The 16,738-nt window shown below is 41.2% G+C and overlaps 1 protein-coding gene across 2 annotated transcripts in view; it reads left to right on the plus strand.

Moving 5' to 3' along the window:
* The window catches only part of PLA2G7 (phospholipase A2, group VII (platelet-activating factor acetylhydrolase, plasma)), a 28,697-nt gene that overhangs the window by 3,287 nt on the left and 8,672 nt on the right, over nucleotides 1-16,738 (plus strand). The window contains exons 1-6 of one of the 2 annotated variants that reach the window (XM_012664661.1): nucleotides 4,068-4,101; nucleotides 8,607-8,750; nucleotides 11,989-12,110; nucleotides 12,547-12,691; nucleotides 14,252-14,345; nucleotides 16,481-16,549. In XM_012664661.1, coding sequence (XP_012520115.1) covers nucleotides 8,642-8,750; nucleotides 11,989-12,110; nucleotides 12,547-12,691; nucleotides 14,252-14,345; nucleotides 16,481-16,549 — 539 coding nt within the window. In that variant the 5' untranslated portion in view covers nucleotides 4,068-4,101; nucleotides 8,607-8,641. Of the gene's footprint in view, nucleotides 1-4,067; nucleotides 4,102-8,606; nucleotides 8,751-11,988; nucleotides 12,111-12,546; nucleotides 12,692-14,251; nucleotides 14,346-16,480; nucleotides 16,550-16,738 lie in introns of those variants that run through there. The other variant, XM_012664660.1, reaches the window with a different exon arrangement.

Consider the following 16,738-nt stretch of genomic DNA (forward strand, 5'->3'; position numbering starts at 1 on the left):
GGGAGATGGCCTTGAGTGAGACCCGGGGAAGATGGACAGACGGTTCCAGCAGAGGGAACCACAGGCACAGAAGTCCTGGTCCCGGAGACAAGTGGTATGTTGGAGGCACAGTTGGAGGGCCAGTGTGGCTGGAGTTAGGTGAGCGAGGAGGAGAGTTGGAGGAATGAGGTTGAGGGGCATGGGCTAGGTCAGGCAGAGCCTCGTAGGCTGAGCTAAACAGTTTGGATCTTATTCTAAGTGCAGTAACAAATGAAAAGAGAGCTTGGGGGAGAGGTGTGACATAATAGATTTACATTTTTTGAGAGATTACTCTGAGTGCCGTGTAGAGAATGGATATAGGGGAAGAGGAGGGTACATAAGGAAATGAGCTCCAGTTCACTGATGGTCACCTCGTGAAGGGGGAGTAGAGGAATGTTGGCTATTTCTTGGAGGTGGACTGGGAAGTTACTTAATGTTTCCCTGTCTCACATTTCCCGTCTACAAAATGGGGATGGCATTGCTACACCTGGCCTACTTGTAAAACCCAAGAAGCTAGCTCTTAAGGGCAATGTAAGATTTTATTGCTATTATTATTTGCTAATATTGTGTCACATTGAATTCCCTGGGCTTTATTTTAAAATTTGTTCCAATGAATCTTAATGTCTTTTTATTTATTTTATTGCTTTCAATAAACATAATTTATTGTACATAAAAAATATTTTGTTCTGTTCAGAGCACTGGCAACCTTTAACTAAAAGTTACCAATAAAACACACCATCATAGAATGTGTTGAAATGGATGCTAAAATAATAGCTGGCTTTATTTTGAAAGTTGAATGGGCTCAGGTAAAATTCAAAAATAAAATATTTGAATCTGGAAATTGGAAAAAAAAATTTTAACTTTTAAAACTGTATTTTTTTAAATTTTTAGGTAGATTAGCATTTGTCTTGGATATGGCTGTCCAGATTTCTGTGGATAATTGAAAATATACATGTGACAGCAGAATTTCTGGGGAGGGCAATAGAAGAGAGTGGAATAGGATTGTTGCCCTCAGTGAGGCATGCTCTCTCAGAGGAAACTCTCGAACTTGCCCTAGTTGATCACTGACTAAGTTTTAGAGAGTCAGGAAGAATTTTGAAGTTGTTCATCAACTACCCTAGGGTTGCCCCTTTGAGGGATAGAACAACTGCCACAATGAAGCAATCTTGTTTCTCTTTCCTGACCCACTTTGACTGTTCAGCTTACTAGAAGATGCATCTGTTTAGAGGAAGACAGGCCCTTCCTCATTTACATTGTGTGCAGTGGAAACTTCAGCTCCTTGTGACTTAATGCGCTCTGGGTTATTTCCAGTTGCCAGAGCCCATTAATGATTTATCGGTCAGTGTGTCTGAATTTCAGCTTGAAGTGGCCAGTCTGGTAATTCAAATTACAGACAAAATGTGATAGTAATTTTGGGATCTGTATGGTTTCTCTTTGCCATGTCTGCCATCATAGTTCCTTAGGGTTGGGGGGTGGTTGGGACATCTTTAAGGGAGAGGTTACAGTTTCTCATTGGGGTCACAGATCTATTTTGTTTGACTCGTAAAATGTTTCAAAATGTTGCATTAGTTGCTATCCTTTAAAAGCCAGAGAATTTTTTCTTGAAAATAATCAGAAGATCTAGTATCATGGAGCTGTCTTTCCTACACGGGAGCAGTCAACTGGAGTAGAGTGGTGGTTGCCTCCTTTTGGATGGTTCAGTTTGCCACAGTCCCTGCTAGTCCTTATTCTATTACGTAGGCCTGTTTGACTCATTTAAGTTACCTGGCTGGCCCTTGTAGACTTTTGGTTTTTAACCTCAGGTTTAGGGCTATCTCATCCAGCCTGTCCCTTACCCTCACCTGATATAGGACTCCCTATTCCTGTACCACTACTGGTGTCCCCAGACCTGTACTTTTACTGCTCCTTTGATGAAGAGGTTAATGCTAATTGTCGAAAAGCTCCTGTTAATGGAGGTCTATAGTCTGGGTCCACATAGAGCATGTCTAGGACCTTTGCACAGAGGTGTAGCTATCACATGCCATCTGGGTTTTCCCCGTAGTAAACTTCCCTCATTTCTTCAGCAGCTCATTGTGTGACTTGCTGCCTTGTTCCCTCATCATGCTGATTGTTGCTGGGTTATTGTCCCTTTGTATGACCTTTCACTTGTTAAAATCCCTATAGTCCCACCAATTCAATAAGATGTGGTCTAACTGGTGCAGAATACGGTAGGAGGGTGGCCTCCCTCTCTCTAGGATGTTATATTTCTGTTACACAACCTAAAATATCTTTAGAATTTTCTTAGCCAATCCATTCTTTTTTTTTTTTTTCTTTTCTTTTACTTTTAGGGCTTATTTTCCAGTTAGATTGTTCCTGAGGGTTTACGGGAGATCTGTTCAATATATAGGTTGAGAGCAGTTGTTTTCAACTGAGGAGGATTTTTGCTGCCCGCCCTCCCCAACCAGGGTACGTGTGGCAATATATGGAGACATACTTGGTTGACACAGCTGGGGTGTGCTACTGACATCTAGTGAGTAGAGGCCAGGGGTGCTGTTAAATATTGTACAATACACAGGACAGCCCCCACGACCCAGACTCATCAGCCCAGAATGTCAGTAGTGCTGAGGTTGAGAATCTTTGTTGTAGAGTCAGGGCCTAGGTTCAGATACTGGGTTAGCTATTTCCTATCTCTGTGACCTTGGGCATGTTATTTAACCTCTCCTTCTCCATTTTCTCATCTGTATATTGAATAGATCTGAGGACTCAATGAGTTCACTTATATAAGATGTTTAGAATGGTGGCTGGCACAGAGTAAGCTTTCATTATTGCTACCAGCTGTGTAAACACTATCTTACTTTTCCTCCTCACTTTATTCATTTTGGTTTGTACATAAGACATCAGATGAGTGAGTTGTTCAAGGTTGAGTGATGGCATTTCATTTCTAACCTTGCCTATGGGAGGTGCACTGGTACATTTGGATGTCTTAGGGAGCTAACAGCTCTTCCAAGACTGCCTTCCCTCTATGGCCCCATTATCATTTTTCGGATTCTTTCAGTATTTTAATCTGTACTGGGGCATATATGTCAGGTTTAATACTGCAACCCCCATTTGGAGGACATGAACATTGAGTTCCTGTCATGGAAGAGGATCTATGCTTATTGCTTATTCATTACCAATTTCCTGTGTCCCCCAGCCTCCTCCACACCCGGTCACTGTGGCTTGCACCTACACGGCAGATTTGGAGTAATGATGACATTCCTCTAAGGGCTCACATCCCTATAACAACTGCATCATCAGGATTCCCCTTTGAAAGATGAGGAAAGGGAAGTAGAAAGTAGGTAAAAACTTAGCCACTGTCACCAAACCAGTAAGTAGCAGATTCAGGATTCGCTAGAGCTAAATTTCTAAACCACTCTATTACTCTGTCACAAGGGAGATTTTCTCAAGGAGTATACCCATGACCTTGACCTAACCATCAGGTAGCCATTTACGCATACAACTCTCAACAGATCCAGTTACTCTTACTCTTATAAGTAATATTACATACATGGGGTATGTATGTATGTTTCTTGTGACTCTGCTGCATTTCATTTGTGTATCATTTGGTAAGGGTAGGGGTTGATTGTGGCTTTAGTTTTTCATAATTCAAGGATCTCCAATCCTTTAAGGCTGCGGTCCCCAACCCCGGAGTGTGGCCTGGTACAGATCCTCGGCCTGTTAAGAACCGGCTGTGCACCACCACCTGAGCTCTGTGCTGCTACCCCCACCCATGGAAAAATTGTCTTCCATGAAACTGGTCCCTGGTGCCAAAAAGGTTGAGACCTGCTGCTTTAAGGAGAATCCACATTTATTCTTTAGGAAAATCATTCTTTAGAAATTTTAAGCTCACCGAAAGCCCGTGGAGAGTACCATAGCTGAGGTGTCAGTGCCAGGTTGGCCTATCTAGGCAGGAGGTTGGAGGATTGAATCAAAGAGTAAGATCAGGAACTCCCAATATGGCAGCAGCCTACCCAGTGATCTTAGTGATCTTAGATAATTTGTACCCTTTTTTGCCTTTAAACCATATAGGGCACCAAACATCGGACATTTGCACATTGGATATAGGTAAGTTCCCATTTTCAAAATTGGGAGTAGAAGCAATGAATTCTATTTTACTTGTAACTTTTAAGTACAGTACTTGTACTTATAAATGGCTGTGCTGTTAAACTACTTCTACAACAGGGAACTGTTTCTTATTTTGCTTTTTTGACCCCACCTCTTTTCTTAGGTTGTGAAATGATTATGCAAGAGTTATATCTACTGTGCCCCAAATAAGAGGATTTAGACACTTCTGCAGAAGTCACTTGAGTGTTGTACATTTGCGATAATGTCCAGATTAAGTTTTGATTCCATTAGCTAATATGGCAAAGAGAATATAATGTTAATAGAGTAGGTATTATCTTTTCTCTTTTTTAGTTTCAATATTAGCAAGTATTGAGTAGGAAATTATTTTAGGGATGCTTTTAAAAAGAATCATATATCTTAGATAAAGATGAGACCTCAGAGGCCAAACACACCCAAATGCCCATCCCTTTTTCAGCATACCTGGCAGGGGCCAGTTAGTAGTGTTTGAATTCTTCTCATGACAGGGAACTCTCTACCTTGTGTGGCAGACATCACAAATGAGCCTAATTATCAAAACATTCTTCCTTTTATTGTCCAGGCATCTGCCACCCTGTAGCATGTTTCAGAATGAACCAAATATTTCTTCCTTATTAAATGAGGATAGAGTTGCCCCAGCGTTCTCTTAGACCAGAGTTTCTCAACCTCCCCACTGTTGACATTTGGGGATAGTTCTGTGTTGGGGGGGATGTCTCGTGCACTACAGAATGTGCAGCAGCATCCCTGGCCTCTACCCCTACATTCCAGTAGCCTCTCTCTCCTGGCGGAACAACCAAAAATGTCTCCAGGTATTGCCAGTGTCTTCTGGGGGAGTCACTACTATGGGGTGATATTGTAGCTTTTTTCTCCTGCCTTCATCCTATTGTACAATAAGATATCCAAAGTAGAAGATTTTATCTTCTTCATCAATCATTAAGTCTGGTAATGGGTCAATTTTGAGATATTTAAACCACTTTCTTTGAAACTCAATTGGCCTATTATTTGTTCTTTAGTCTCATTCTGTCACTCTATGTGCCCCATGTTAGTTTTCTATTGTTGTTCATTCAGACCTCCTTTTCTGCCATCCTCTTCCACTTTTAAGGGCCCTTGTAATGACATTGCGCCCACTCAGATAATCTATGATAATATCCCTATTTTAAGGTGGATTGATTAGTAAAATTAATTCCATCTGCAATCTTAATTCCCATTTGCCATGTTATATAACATATCCCTATATTCTAGGGTTCAGAATGTAGACATTCGTTGGTGTGGGTGGCATTATTCAGTCTGCCACGTGTTCTCATTCCAAAAGTTAATCAGAAAACAATTGGCAAAGAGAGTACTGATACTTGTGAAGGAGCATGTTCTTTTCTGACTATTTACCAGTAACAAAAGAGTTGAGGCACGCCTGCCCTAATCTCTTGCCAGGACTGGGTTTTACTGGGATGGTTTATTTGTCAGCTCTTGATAGAAATTTCAGAATTGAATATGGACATTTCACCTATTGTTTTGGTTTGTGTTTCATTTCAAAAATGGAAATTATACCTGAAGAGTATTTAACAGTGACAGATGGGGGAAATCAGGATTAGTGGCAGTCACGGTAGTAATATGGTGATCTCATCTGCGGTTTGAAGAACAAGTAGGGAACTGTGGTTCAGTGAGAGACATGAAGTCCACAGAATAGAGGCAGGAAGGTGGTATCTACTTTTAAGTGGATTTAAATAGAATGTGTCATCTTAGTGCTGATTGACGTGTTCTCTTGATTGCCAGGATGATACTCTAACTAATGGTCAAGGGGTCAAAACTGAAGAAAATTATTTTTGAGCTTTACCATTTAAAAAATTATTGATTTTTAAAGTAAACATTCCCATTGATTTACAGTATTGAAAAAAAGAAAATGAGAAAGAAGTATAAAAAAATTACCTTTAATTTCTAACTATATAAAACTCTCCAAAGAAGATAAACTTTGTAAACGTTTGTTCTTTCTTTATATTTATTTTGCTGCTGCTGCTGCTGCTTCTTATTCTTCTCTTTTGTGTACCTGGGATCATGGATAATTCTCTTAATTCTCTACATGACGTTTTACTTAATATTAAACATAAACACTTTTCATGATCTCAATGAAAAGGGACTTAACTGTCCCTTTTAAAATTATTTATTGGTTAAGGAATGCATTTTCTTGTAAAAAATGTGAAATATAATGGGAAAAATGCCCCTAAGTCTATCACCTTTTATATATTAATTCTCTTTTTAGTATGAATTTTTACATGGCAATTTTATATATTTTTTCAATTAAAATGCATTGTAAAGAGTTTCGTAAACCATGAAGAATTACTTTGTAAATATCATGTTAATAACTGAATAAAATCCCATTGACGGTATGCACTGTTCGACACTTGTGGTGTTTCCATTGTAGGTATGTGTATGTGTACGTCTGGCTCTTAATAGAGCTGGAATAACTATTGTAGTGCATTAAGTTTTTGGAGTTTTATTTTCCTGTATAAGATATTTTTCTACTAATCCTAAAAATTTAATTCAAAAGTTAATTAAGAGTATGGACAATTTAAAGCTTGCCAAATTGCCCTCCTAAAAATCACTGCATCCATTTATCAACCCATTGGCACAGTCGTTTCCATAGCAACAATTATGTAGAAAGTATAAAGTATTTGCTTAATAAATACCCTTTGACGGAATGACTGCAGATGTGGTGTTAGTCAGAACAGGCCATGCTGTGCTGCAGTAATGCAATAACGACTTCACCTGGAAATTTCAGTGGCTTAACACAACGAAAGTTTATTTCCTATTCATGAAAGGTCCTATGACTTGGCCGGGCTCTCTATTCAGTGACTAGGCAACCAGACTTCTTTCATCTTGATATTCCACGACATCACCTCATCGCTTCTAAGTTTGCCATATTGAGGAAAGGAAGGAATAGAGAAGATGCAGTGACTCTTAAGTGTCTCAGACCACGACTGTTCAAATTTCCATTTATCGTGGTAATTCGTCCCATGGCCTCAATCCAGCCACAAGAGAGGCCAGGAAATGTGTGTGTGTGGGGGGGGGAGGTAGATATTCAGAGTACTAATTGTCTATGCCACACTCCTATATTATATCTTCCTGCAAAATAACTATGCCAGCTAGTTAGCATCTTAGTATCAGTGGGACCAATACTCACATGGATCATTAAACTTGGCTCAGTTTGGGTTAGTAACCGTATGTGTTAGAAACTACTAGGATTCGGTATTTATCCACTCAGTAGGCATTTACCGAGTGCCTGCTGTGTGCCAGGCACTAATCTAGGTCTTGGGAATACAGTAGGGGGTTGGGGGTAGCACAGTCAAAAGTCCTTACACTCCCCAAATCGAATTTCTAGTGGAAGAAGATACACAGTTAACAAGATGAAAAAGCCTTCCCATAAGAGGGAATGTGTGCAAAGACCCCAAGGTGGCAATGGGGGGTTGGCGCAAAGCACCTGGTGTGTTTGGTGAATGGCAATGTAGCAAGTGTGGTTGCAGCAGGTGCGCGAGAGAGGACAGCGGCGGGATTGGGAGTCTGCTGAGTAGAGACTGCATAGTGCCTTCTGTGCTCCTTTAAGGTCTACGGCTTCTGCTCTGTAGCATTGAAGGCCTTTAGGGGTTGAGAGAGGAGGAGTGACAGGATCACTCTGGCTGCTATGTTGGGGACAGACTGCAGAAGCAAGGGCAAAAGCAGGTAGACCAGTTAGAGTTTACTGCCAAAATTCAGATGACAGATGGTCGTGGCTTGGACCATTTCCATCACTCCAAAAAGTTGGACAGATTTTAAAGGGGGAAATTGATCCACAAATACAAGACAGTTTTTGCCAGTGAGATGTTAGCATACAGCCTAATTGTAATATACTTTATTATTACCACAAGTCCGATATTCTGTTGTTTCATTCATTGATTCAACAAACATTTATTCAACACTAACTGCCTGCTAGGCCCTCTGTTAAGCACTGGGACAGCAAATAAGACATGACTTCTGCTTTTCAGAAGCTTACAGTGCAGTAGGATTATAGAAATCAGCAAAACTATAATATCATTAACACCAAAAATAACCACAGAAGCAAAAATACAATCACTGAATAATTATGTTGGAAACAACCAAAACTTACTAATTATTTACTTTGTGCTAGAAATACCTATAGATATTATTATGATGATAGATGTTTGTTATAATTGTTGTATTTTGTTGCTATATTTTATAACCAAACTAGACTGTTATAGAGTTAGAAAACTAGTGACCAGAAACCTAATATAACTATATCTGTGCTCTACAATCCAGCATTACCAAGGATTTTGCCACCATAGTGCTAATCTAAAACCCAGCCCAGAAAATGCATGTTTCATTGTTTCCAAATGTTACTAGTACCTCTGCTTCTCTGATTTGTCAGACTGTTTAAGTCCTCTTCATTGCATGTTTTTTTCTTTTAACCATCTGCTTCGAAGGAGATTAAGCTCAAAACCACTGCTCAGCTCCCAAGATGGTGCCACCCAAATTGCATGCGCTTTTCTGCCTCTGCAGCTGCCTTGCGCTGGTTCATCCTTTTGACTGGCAAGACCTAAATCCTGTTGCCCAGATTAAGTCATCAGGTAAGAGGTATATTTATTTGTTCAAGGCTTGAGCAGCTGCTTAGTTGCCAGACTCCAAGTAGCCCCAGAGAAGCTGCACGTCTGTACTTCTTTAAACAAGTCCTCTTAAGAAATGTTCATGGAAGCCCTCTGTTCTCCTGGGGTAGAGGAGAGGGCCACACTTTTTCCTCATTTTAGCTGAAACTGAAGAAGCATCTGTATTCTTCAATATCATGACTGCTGGACAGACCAGGATGCAACATTCTGAGACACAAGCTCAGCTTGCAATCACTGTGGAGAACTTCCTCAGTGCCACCCTGCTGTCCCTACTTTCCTAACCCCTCCCACCCTAGCACAACTGCCCTGGAGTTCACACCAAGGCAGCCTCAAAACCTGCTTCCATGAAAGGGAGAAGAGGCAGGTGTCTGGATCAAAAGGCGTAGTCCTGGATAGTAGTGGAGGGTGGTATGAGAAGGTTACAATTTAGGATATTGGGATCCAAAGGGGAAACAATCTCTTCTACCTAATAATGAGGAGAAGTGGGGACCCTGAAATGTTCCCCGTACAGGTAAAGTTTAAAAAAAAAAAAAAAGGTATTTGGGGAAGTACCTTGAAGTTTGAATTTGCCGGAAGGGAAAGTGGTATGTTCCAGATTAGATCTGCTAAAACTTCTCTAAGGAATTCATTGTGAATTTAGCTAGCCAGAGTTAACTAACTCTGGGGAAGGGATAAATAATATCAGTTGCCTGCCTTTTATGTGTTATATTCTGTGCCAGGTACTTGATCTTTGTTAACACTTCACCCTTACAACTGTCCCATTTTATAAATGAGGATCAGAGAGGGGAGTAAATTGCCTAGGCCAGAGTATTATAGCTTCAAAGAAGTACACCTGAAATAAATCACCTGGCTTCAATACACCTGAAATAGACTCACCTGGATCCAATACCCAGAAGCCCAACACCTGAAATAGACTCACCTGGATCCAATACCCAGGGTCCAATACCCAGCAGCCCAACACCTGAAATAGACTCACCTGGATCCAATATCCAGGGTCCAATACCCAATAGCCAACACCTGAAATAGACTCACCTGACTTCAACACCACATGCCTTCCTTGGAACTACCTCCTACCATTTGACCATGGATTACCAACCTGTGTGTCAGGCCAGGTGGTTTGGTACTTCAGCCCAATGTTTCTTAAACTTTAACAGGTGCACCTTTTCTGACTCGGTGGAATTGGGGTGAGGTCTGAGAGCCTGCATTTCCAAGCTCCCAGTGGTGCCAGTGGTGCTGGCCTATGGACCAGCTGAGCAGCGAGGCCTTATGTATTGACAGGTTTCATCATGGGCAGGTGCTTCGCACATGAGTCACCAATGTGGAAGATGTAAATAGGTTTCTTCTCGTGACTTGGAACCTTTCTGGGCAATGCCCACAATATTGATTCAGGTGTCATGCCTAACATAGCTCCTGGAGTCTGACTGGCAGAGGCAGAGTGTGATGGAAAACACGAAAGTCTGTCCAGCAGAGTAATAAACCCCCACATTCTAATAGGGGGAAGCGGTGGGTGAGCTGAACGTACCAAGAAAAGTGAGAGTCTGGATACATTGATATTTGGGCTCAACATCTTGAAATGAAATATGTATTTGATTGGGGTTTAGAAAGGAAGAGAACAGATAGACTGCAGGTCTGGGGAAGGGTTTTGGTACCAGAAAGAGAAAAGGAGTTTCAGGAGTGGGTGAGTAAAAGACTGCATATGACGAGACGTTTGAAAGAACAGGAGAGACCAGTGGCAGTTCAGTTTAGTTCAGCTCATTTTCACAAATATTTATTGAGCACTGACTAGGTGCTAAGCAGTCCATTAAAATCAGAGGATACAAAGACATGGACATGGCTCTTAAGAAACAGCCTAGTGTAGGAGGCAGCATGGAGACACATAATTTTAATATAATGTGATAAGAAGAATGATAAATGTATGTACAGGGAATCTGTGTGCTACTGAGGATGAAATGATTATGTTTATCTGGGGAATTGGGGCAGGCTTCAGAGAAGACAGGACATTTGATCAAGGTGTAACAGGTTGAATAGGAGTTGGCCCAGGGGATTTTAAGCACAGGCAGTAGCATGTACAAAGGTGCAGAGGCATCACACAGCCCAGCGTGTAGCTCAGGAGTGCTGTAGCACAGGACGGGGGATAACTTAGGAGGAAGAGGCAGAAGAAGAATCTGAGACAATGGGCATCGACATCACAGAGGGCCTTTCCTACAGTGCCCAGGAACTTGGGATTTAACCTGTACACCTGTGAGCCTCAACATGTTTCCACCCCCCTGGAAGGATAGGTCACATTGTGCCTCAAGGAATAGAGTATTTGCTTAGGAAGGCACATGTAGACTTAAATACCTCCTGCAAACTGCCCTCCAAAAAGCTTCTAATACAGTCCCCCTCCAAGTAAAACCACCTGCTGATAGGAAGCCATTGAAGGATTTTATTAATAATTGCCCAGTGAGATTTGTGCTTTAAAGGATGCGTTTGAAGGGGCCAAGAGCCAAGGTGGATAGGACAGTTAGGAGAGATGGCAACTGCCTGGTCAAGAGACAGTGAGGGTGAAAGTGAGACATTTGAGCTACAGGGTCAGAGATAAATTGGGGAGATAATTCTAAGCTAAAAAGAAACGTCAGAAATGGAGACTTGGTTGAATGTAGGGAGTTGCTGAGAAAGGTAGGATGATTCCCAGGTTTCTGGTGTGGGACGCAGGAGATGGGGGACTCTTGAGTTACAGGCTGTGTGGTTGGAGGGAAGAGGAGGAGTTGGGAAGTGGTCATTTAGCTTCATTTTGGACCTTTGGCTTTGACGTTTCTATGGGAGGGACATCAGGTGGACATACCCAGTAAGAAGTTGTTGACACAAATCTGAAATGTGAGATAAAGTTTATGTTTGAAAAAAACAGATTTGGGAAGTCATCTTTAATACTATAGGTAGAAGTAGAAGTTGAGGGCAAGGCTGTAAGTATCAGGAGATGATAGTACTAGGCCTCTTGGGAGAAGGGCTACGTCTCCCTCTAGCTTTTTACCTTCCAAACCCCCACACAGTGCTTTGCACCCAGCAGGCCCTCAGCAATTATTTGTGTATTTTACCAGTTAGGTTAAGAAATGAAGGAGGCCAGGAACTATGGGCAGTAACTTGATTCCCTTGCAATTCCTTTGCATATTAAAATCTGGGGTGTAATGGGTGACAAATAAGATAACATTTGCCTGTTTTTCAGCATGGATCAATAAAATACAAGCCCTGATGGCTGCAGCAGGCTTTGGCCAAACTAAAATCCCCAGAGGAAATGGACCTTATTCTGTTGGTTGTACAGACTTGATGTTCAATCACACTAAAGAGGTAAGGCTTTGATTAATACAACTTACCCTCACAGTTCGATGTGGACTGTCGCTATGGCCCACTAGAAGGTGTTGAAACCTGACCTTGCCCTCACCTGAGAATGACTCCGTCTGCCACTTGCTTGTTTTTTATGAAGCCATTCCCCAAGTCTTTGCTGTTGTCCGATTGATTCATCTATAAACTATCTTCATCTCCCCCTTCCTTAATGGCCAAAGCCAGCCTGCTTGCATTTTCTTTTCACTGAGAAAACATATTGTTTTATTTCTCTCTTCTTTCATGACTGCATTCCATCACCACAGCAGCTTATAAAGTTTCTAGACCTCTTTGTGAACAACAGCGGTATTTGGGTCCCCACTAATGAAATATGCAAAATAGTTGCTGGAATATGTTTGAGAAGAAACTTTACTGAAAGTGCACTCATTTCTTTCCTCGACAGGGCACCTTCTTGCGGTTGTATTATCCATCTCAAGATGATGATCGCCTTAACACCCTGTGGATCCCAAACACAGAATATTTTTTTGGTCTTAGTAAATTTCTTGGAACACATTGGCTTATGGGAAAAATTTTGAGCTTATTATTTGGTAAGATTTCTGTTGATTCTACTTTGTAGGCTCTAGTGTATAAGAAAACCTTGAAAACAACAAAAATTTCAGGCAATTAAGACCAAAGTAGATTTTCTGCGGTCTGAACTTCTCCTACGATGGCAAGGAAAGTATTTCTTAAAAGTCCAAGCAACTATGACAGAATCAAGAATTCTCATTTTATCCATTTTGAATGTGATGGGGGTGGCTGGGAACATCAGACTGGCTCTAACGTCTTCCTCTGGCTGCTCTTTAGTTTTTCTTCCTGCATCCCATGGGGGGAGCAAGAATGTGTGAAGTTCTCTGGGGTGACCACTACCCTGCATGCTGTGTGCTAAAGTCAGACACAAAGAGAAAGGAAAAAGAAGCCGCCATAACTCTCCAGATCCAAAAAAAGGAGACAAAGCTAATTTCTTACTTGTCATAAATGGAAAGACTTTCCTCTCATTCCCATCACCTACCCCTGAGGGACCAGCCTCTCTCACTAAGGCAGTTTGATGTGCCTTCATCCCCTACTTTGTACACTAATATAGACTCTTCCTTCCTTATCTGTTGGACCAGACGCTAGTGTTGGGCTGATGTTAACTGTGCCTTCAAATTTCTCCTTCAAAACTGTCTACAACTTTTGAGATTCATGACAAACCTCTCCTTAGAGTTTTCTTAAAAACCACTTTATAATAGAAATGATGAAAATACCATAACTACACATCTTTAGGGTGCTGAACAACTTATAAAGCACTTCCATAGCAATTGTCACATTCTGTCTTCATGACCACATTTCCGTTTTCTAGATGGGAAAATGAAACACGAGTAATTGCTAATGATAATGATGACAATAATAATTGGGAAGAAGCGAAGGAAGAGAAGACAGTATCTTCTCGTTTTTGAGCCTCTTACAATGTGATTGGATAGGTGCTTTACATATACTACCCAATTAAATAAAACTCCCACAAAAACCATATGAAATAGATGTCATTTCCTCAGTTTTGCAGAAGAGGATTCTGAAGCTCAGAGGGTGTGAGTAACTTGGCCAAGGTCAATAGTTAGTAAGTGGCTGAGCGGCATCCAAGGCCACACCTTAGTATGAAGTTAGTGGTTTCTCCACCTTCCACTGGATCACGACCAAATCATAATGAGAGGAACCTCTGATTATCAGATTCTGGCTCTCAGTGTAACATTCCTGAGGTTTACTGGATAGTCTGGTTTCCAAATACTCCCTCTAAAGTTCTTCCAAAACCTGGGAATGGTGGTAAGTATTAGCCTTTGTGGATACATCTGTAAGTAGGAAAATCTCCCACCTTAAGTGAAGAGCTGGTAGTGAGAACTGATAACTATCCTACAGTCTGAAGAACTGATAATTAATGATCTTTCAGTCTGAGGAAAGAATGCATGATTGGTGGGTATCTAGTAGCAGACCTTTTGATGAATTTACTAGGAATCCATAAAACATGGATATAAATTCCATGGGTCAGGACTTTATGCTAAGGAGATGTAAGTTAAATTAACTAACAACATTCAAGCCGGAGAAAACACTAACTATAATCACGCACTGTTGTCTAGGTTCAATGACAACCCCTGCAAGCTGGAATTCCCCTCTGAGGACTGGTGAAAAATATCCACTAATTGTTTTTTCTCATGGTCTTGGAGCATTCAGGTAATGTTTGAGAGGTTGAACAATTTTAGCCTCTTAGGGATCAATGGCTATTTTTTTTTTTTTTTCAAAAAAGGAATAGAGGATTTTGGAATGTCATGCTGGCCCTTGTCCTGGAGGAGTTCAGATTCCTCAATATTTCACTGTGGTCTCTTCATTGACCTTAGCTCTGTCATGTCAAGTAGTTTTTTCCCTTCTACCAGCTCATGGGGATTACCCTCACTGCAGAGAAGAGAGGGTGATGCAGTTTTGCTTATTGTCTTTCTATATTATAATATTTACGCTCTCAAAGCCATCCTCTGTGCAGTTCAGATTGTTCAGGAAATGGACACCAAGAATGGATTATCTGTGAAAGACATTTATGGAGAGAAATACCTTTGCATGGATAGAGGAAAAGGAGCAGGAAAGGTTGGGGAGAGCTCTCAGACCATGATGCAGGTTGGACGCCTGGAAAGGAAATGGGGAAGGGAGAAGCCCTGGGGAAGAAGAGTCAGACTGCAGCACAGTTCTCAGAAAGATCGGGGGGCCAGTGAAGGGAATGCTTGACCCCAAGTGACTTGTCAAGAGTCCTGCCTCTCACAGGAACGGGCCTACATTAGGACCCAGGCTGTGCCAGGTCACTGGGAGCAGCTCACAGGAAGCTTGGCTTCCACCTGAACATGGTGATGGGTCCAGAGGGGCAGGGAGGGATGGGGCGGTTAGTAAGCTGTGCTCTCTGTAGCATGATATCTGAGTAGCCATTTCCATGACAAGCACACCCTGTCCATTTATACCATCTTCTAACTGTCTCCCCTCCATCTACCTTGGGAGATTATAAAACTTTCAGAAAACAAAAGGTAGCTTTTAGCTGGGAAGAAGTGGGGTAGCACCTGCAATAAAGAATTATCTCCAGCATTTTAATTGTAGTGCAGCTACTTATTTGATTTCTACTACACTAGTGATTGGCAAATTAGACTCCAAGGGCCAAATCCAGCCCTGTGCCTGTTTCTGTAAATAAAGTTTTATTGGAACACAGCCACACCCATTCATTTTTTACATTGTCTGTGGCTACTTTTGTGCTATAACAGCAGAGTTGAGTAGTTGTGACAAAGACCGTATGGCCCACAAAGCTGGAAATATTTACTCTCTGGTCTTTAACAGAAAAAGTTTGCTGATCCCTGTGCTAGACCATTTCCCCCTTCTGAAGACGTCCTGTATCTTCAGCAGAAGACATGATTCCTAGTCACCTCCTTTTTATTCTCTAGGGATATTTCCATGATATAAGAAAAAGATTGTGTAGAATGAAGACATAGAAGAGGGTATAAATGCAGTTGCTTAGCACATGATTTTTTCACCATTTCACCCAGTCCAGTCACTTAAATAACAGCTAACGTGTTAAATATTTACGCTGCTTCAGATATAACTATAAGTACTGAAGATGTATTAACTCACTTGATCCTTACCTGTGAGGTGCCATACTGTTATAGCATCACCTTTTTATGCATAAGGACCCAAGGCAGAGAAAAGATAAGGACGTATCCAAGGTACACAGCTAATAAGTGGTGGAACCAGGATTCAAACTCAGTGGTCAGACTGCAGGTCCCATTCTCTTAACTACCATGCTGTATTGCTTTCCTACATATATTATTATATCTTATCAAAACTTTACAACTACCCTAAAGTAAAGGCTTTATTATTAACTCCATTTTACAGACGAGGACAAAAATTCAGTAATTACCTGAAATCATATAGCCAAGTGGCAGAACTAAGATTAAACACCCCCACCAAATCTCAAAGGCAATAATGGTAATCACTGCACCACCGTTTCTCAACCTCAGTACTGTTGACATTTTGGACCAGATAATCTCTTGTTGTGGAGGATTGTTCTGTGCATTATAGGATGTTTAGTGGCATTCCTCTCCCCACTAGATGCCAGTAGCACCCTCCCCCCATTCATGGTAATAAAAATATTGCCAGACATTGCCAGATATCCCCCATGGGCCTAACTTACCACCCTCACTTGAGAACCACAGCTCTCCACTCTACTGCAGGGCACCTCTACAGGGATGTAATGGCCTCTGTGCTCCCACTTTTATTAGTGGAACCAGCCTTGCAATCATGACGGGTAATTGTAATGCTTCATTCTCTTTGTTTTGAAGGACAATTTATTCTGCTATTGGCATTGACCTGGCATCTCATGGATTTATAGTTGCTGCTGTAGAACACAGGTATGTTACCTGGTGTATAATAACTGGGCTCTTTAGCCAAATACAGGGAATGTGAATGCCTAGAACCATGCCTCTAACTTTCATAAAAGTTTATAAAAAATGTTGATGGAATTTTCAACTGTGATGACATTAAAAAAAGGAAATCGTGTTAGATTGTTAAGACTTAAAAAACAGCTTACATTTCTAGAC

The sequence above is a fragment of the Propithecus coquereli genome, unplaced genomic scaffold (assembly GCF_000956105.1).
Source record: "Propithecus coquereli isolate 6110/MARCELLA unplaced genomic scaffold, Pcoq_1.0 Scaffold90, whole genome shotgun sequence".
Lineage (NCBI taxonomy): Eukaryota > Metazoa > Chordata > Mammalia > Primates > Indriidae > Propithecus > Propithecus coquereli.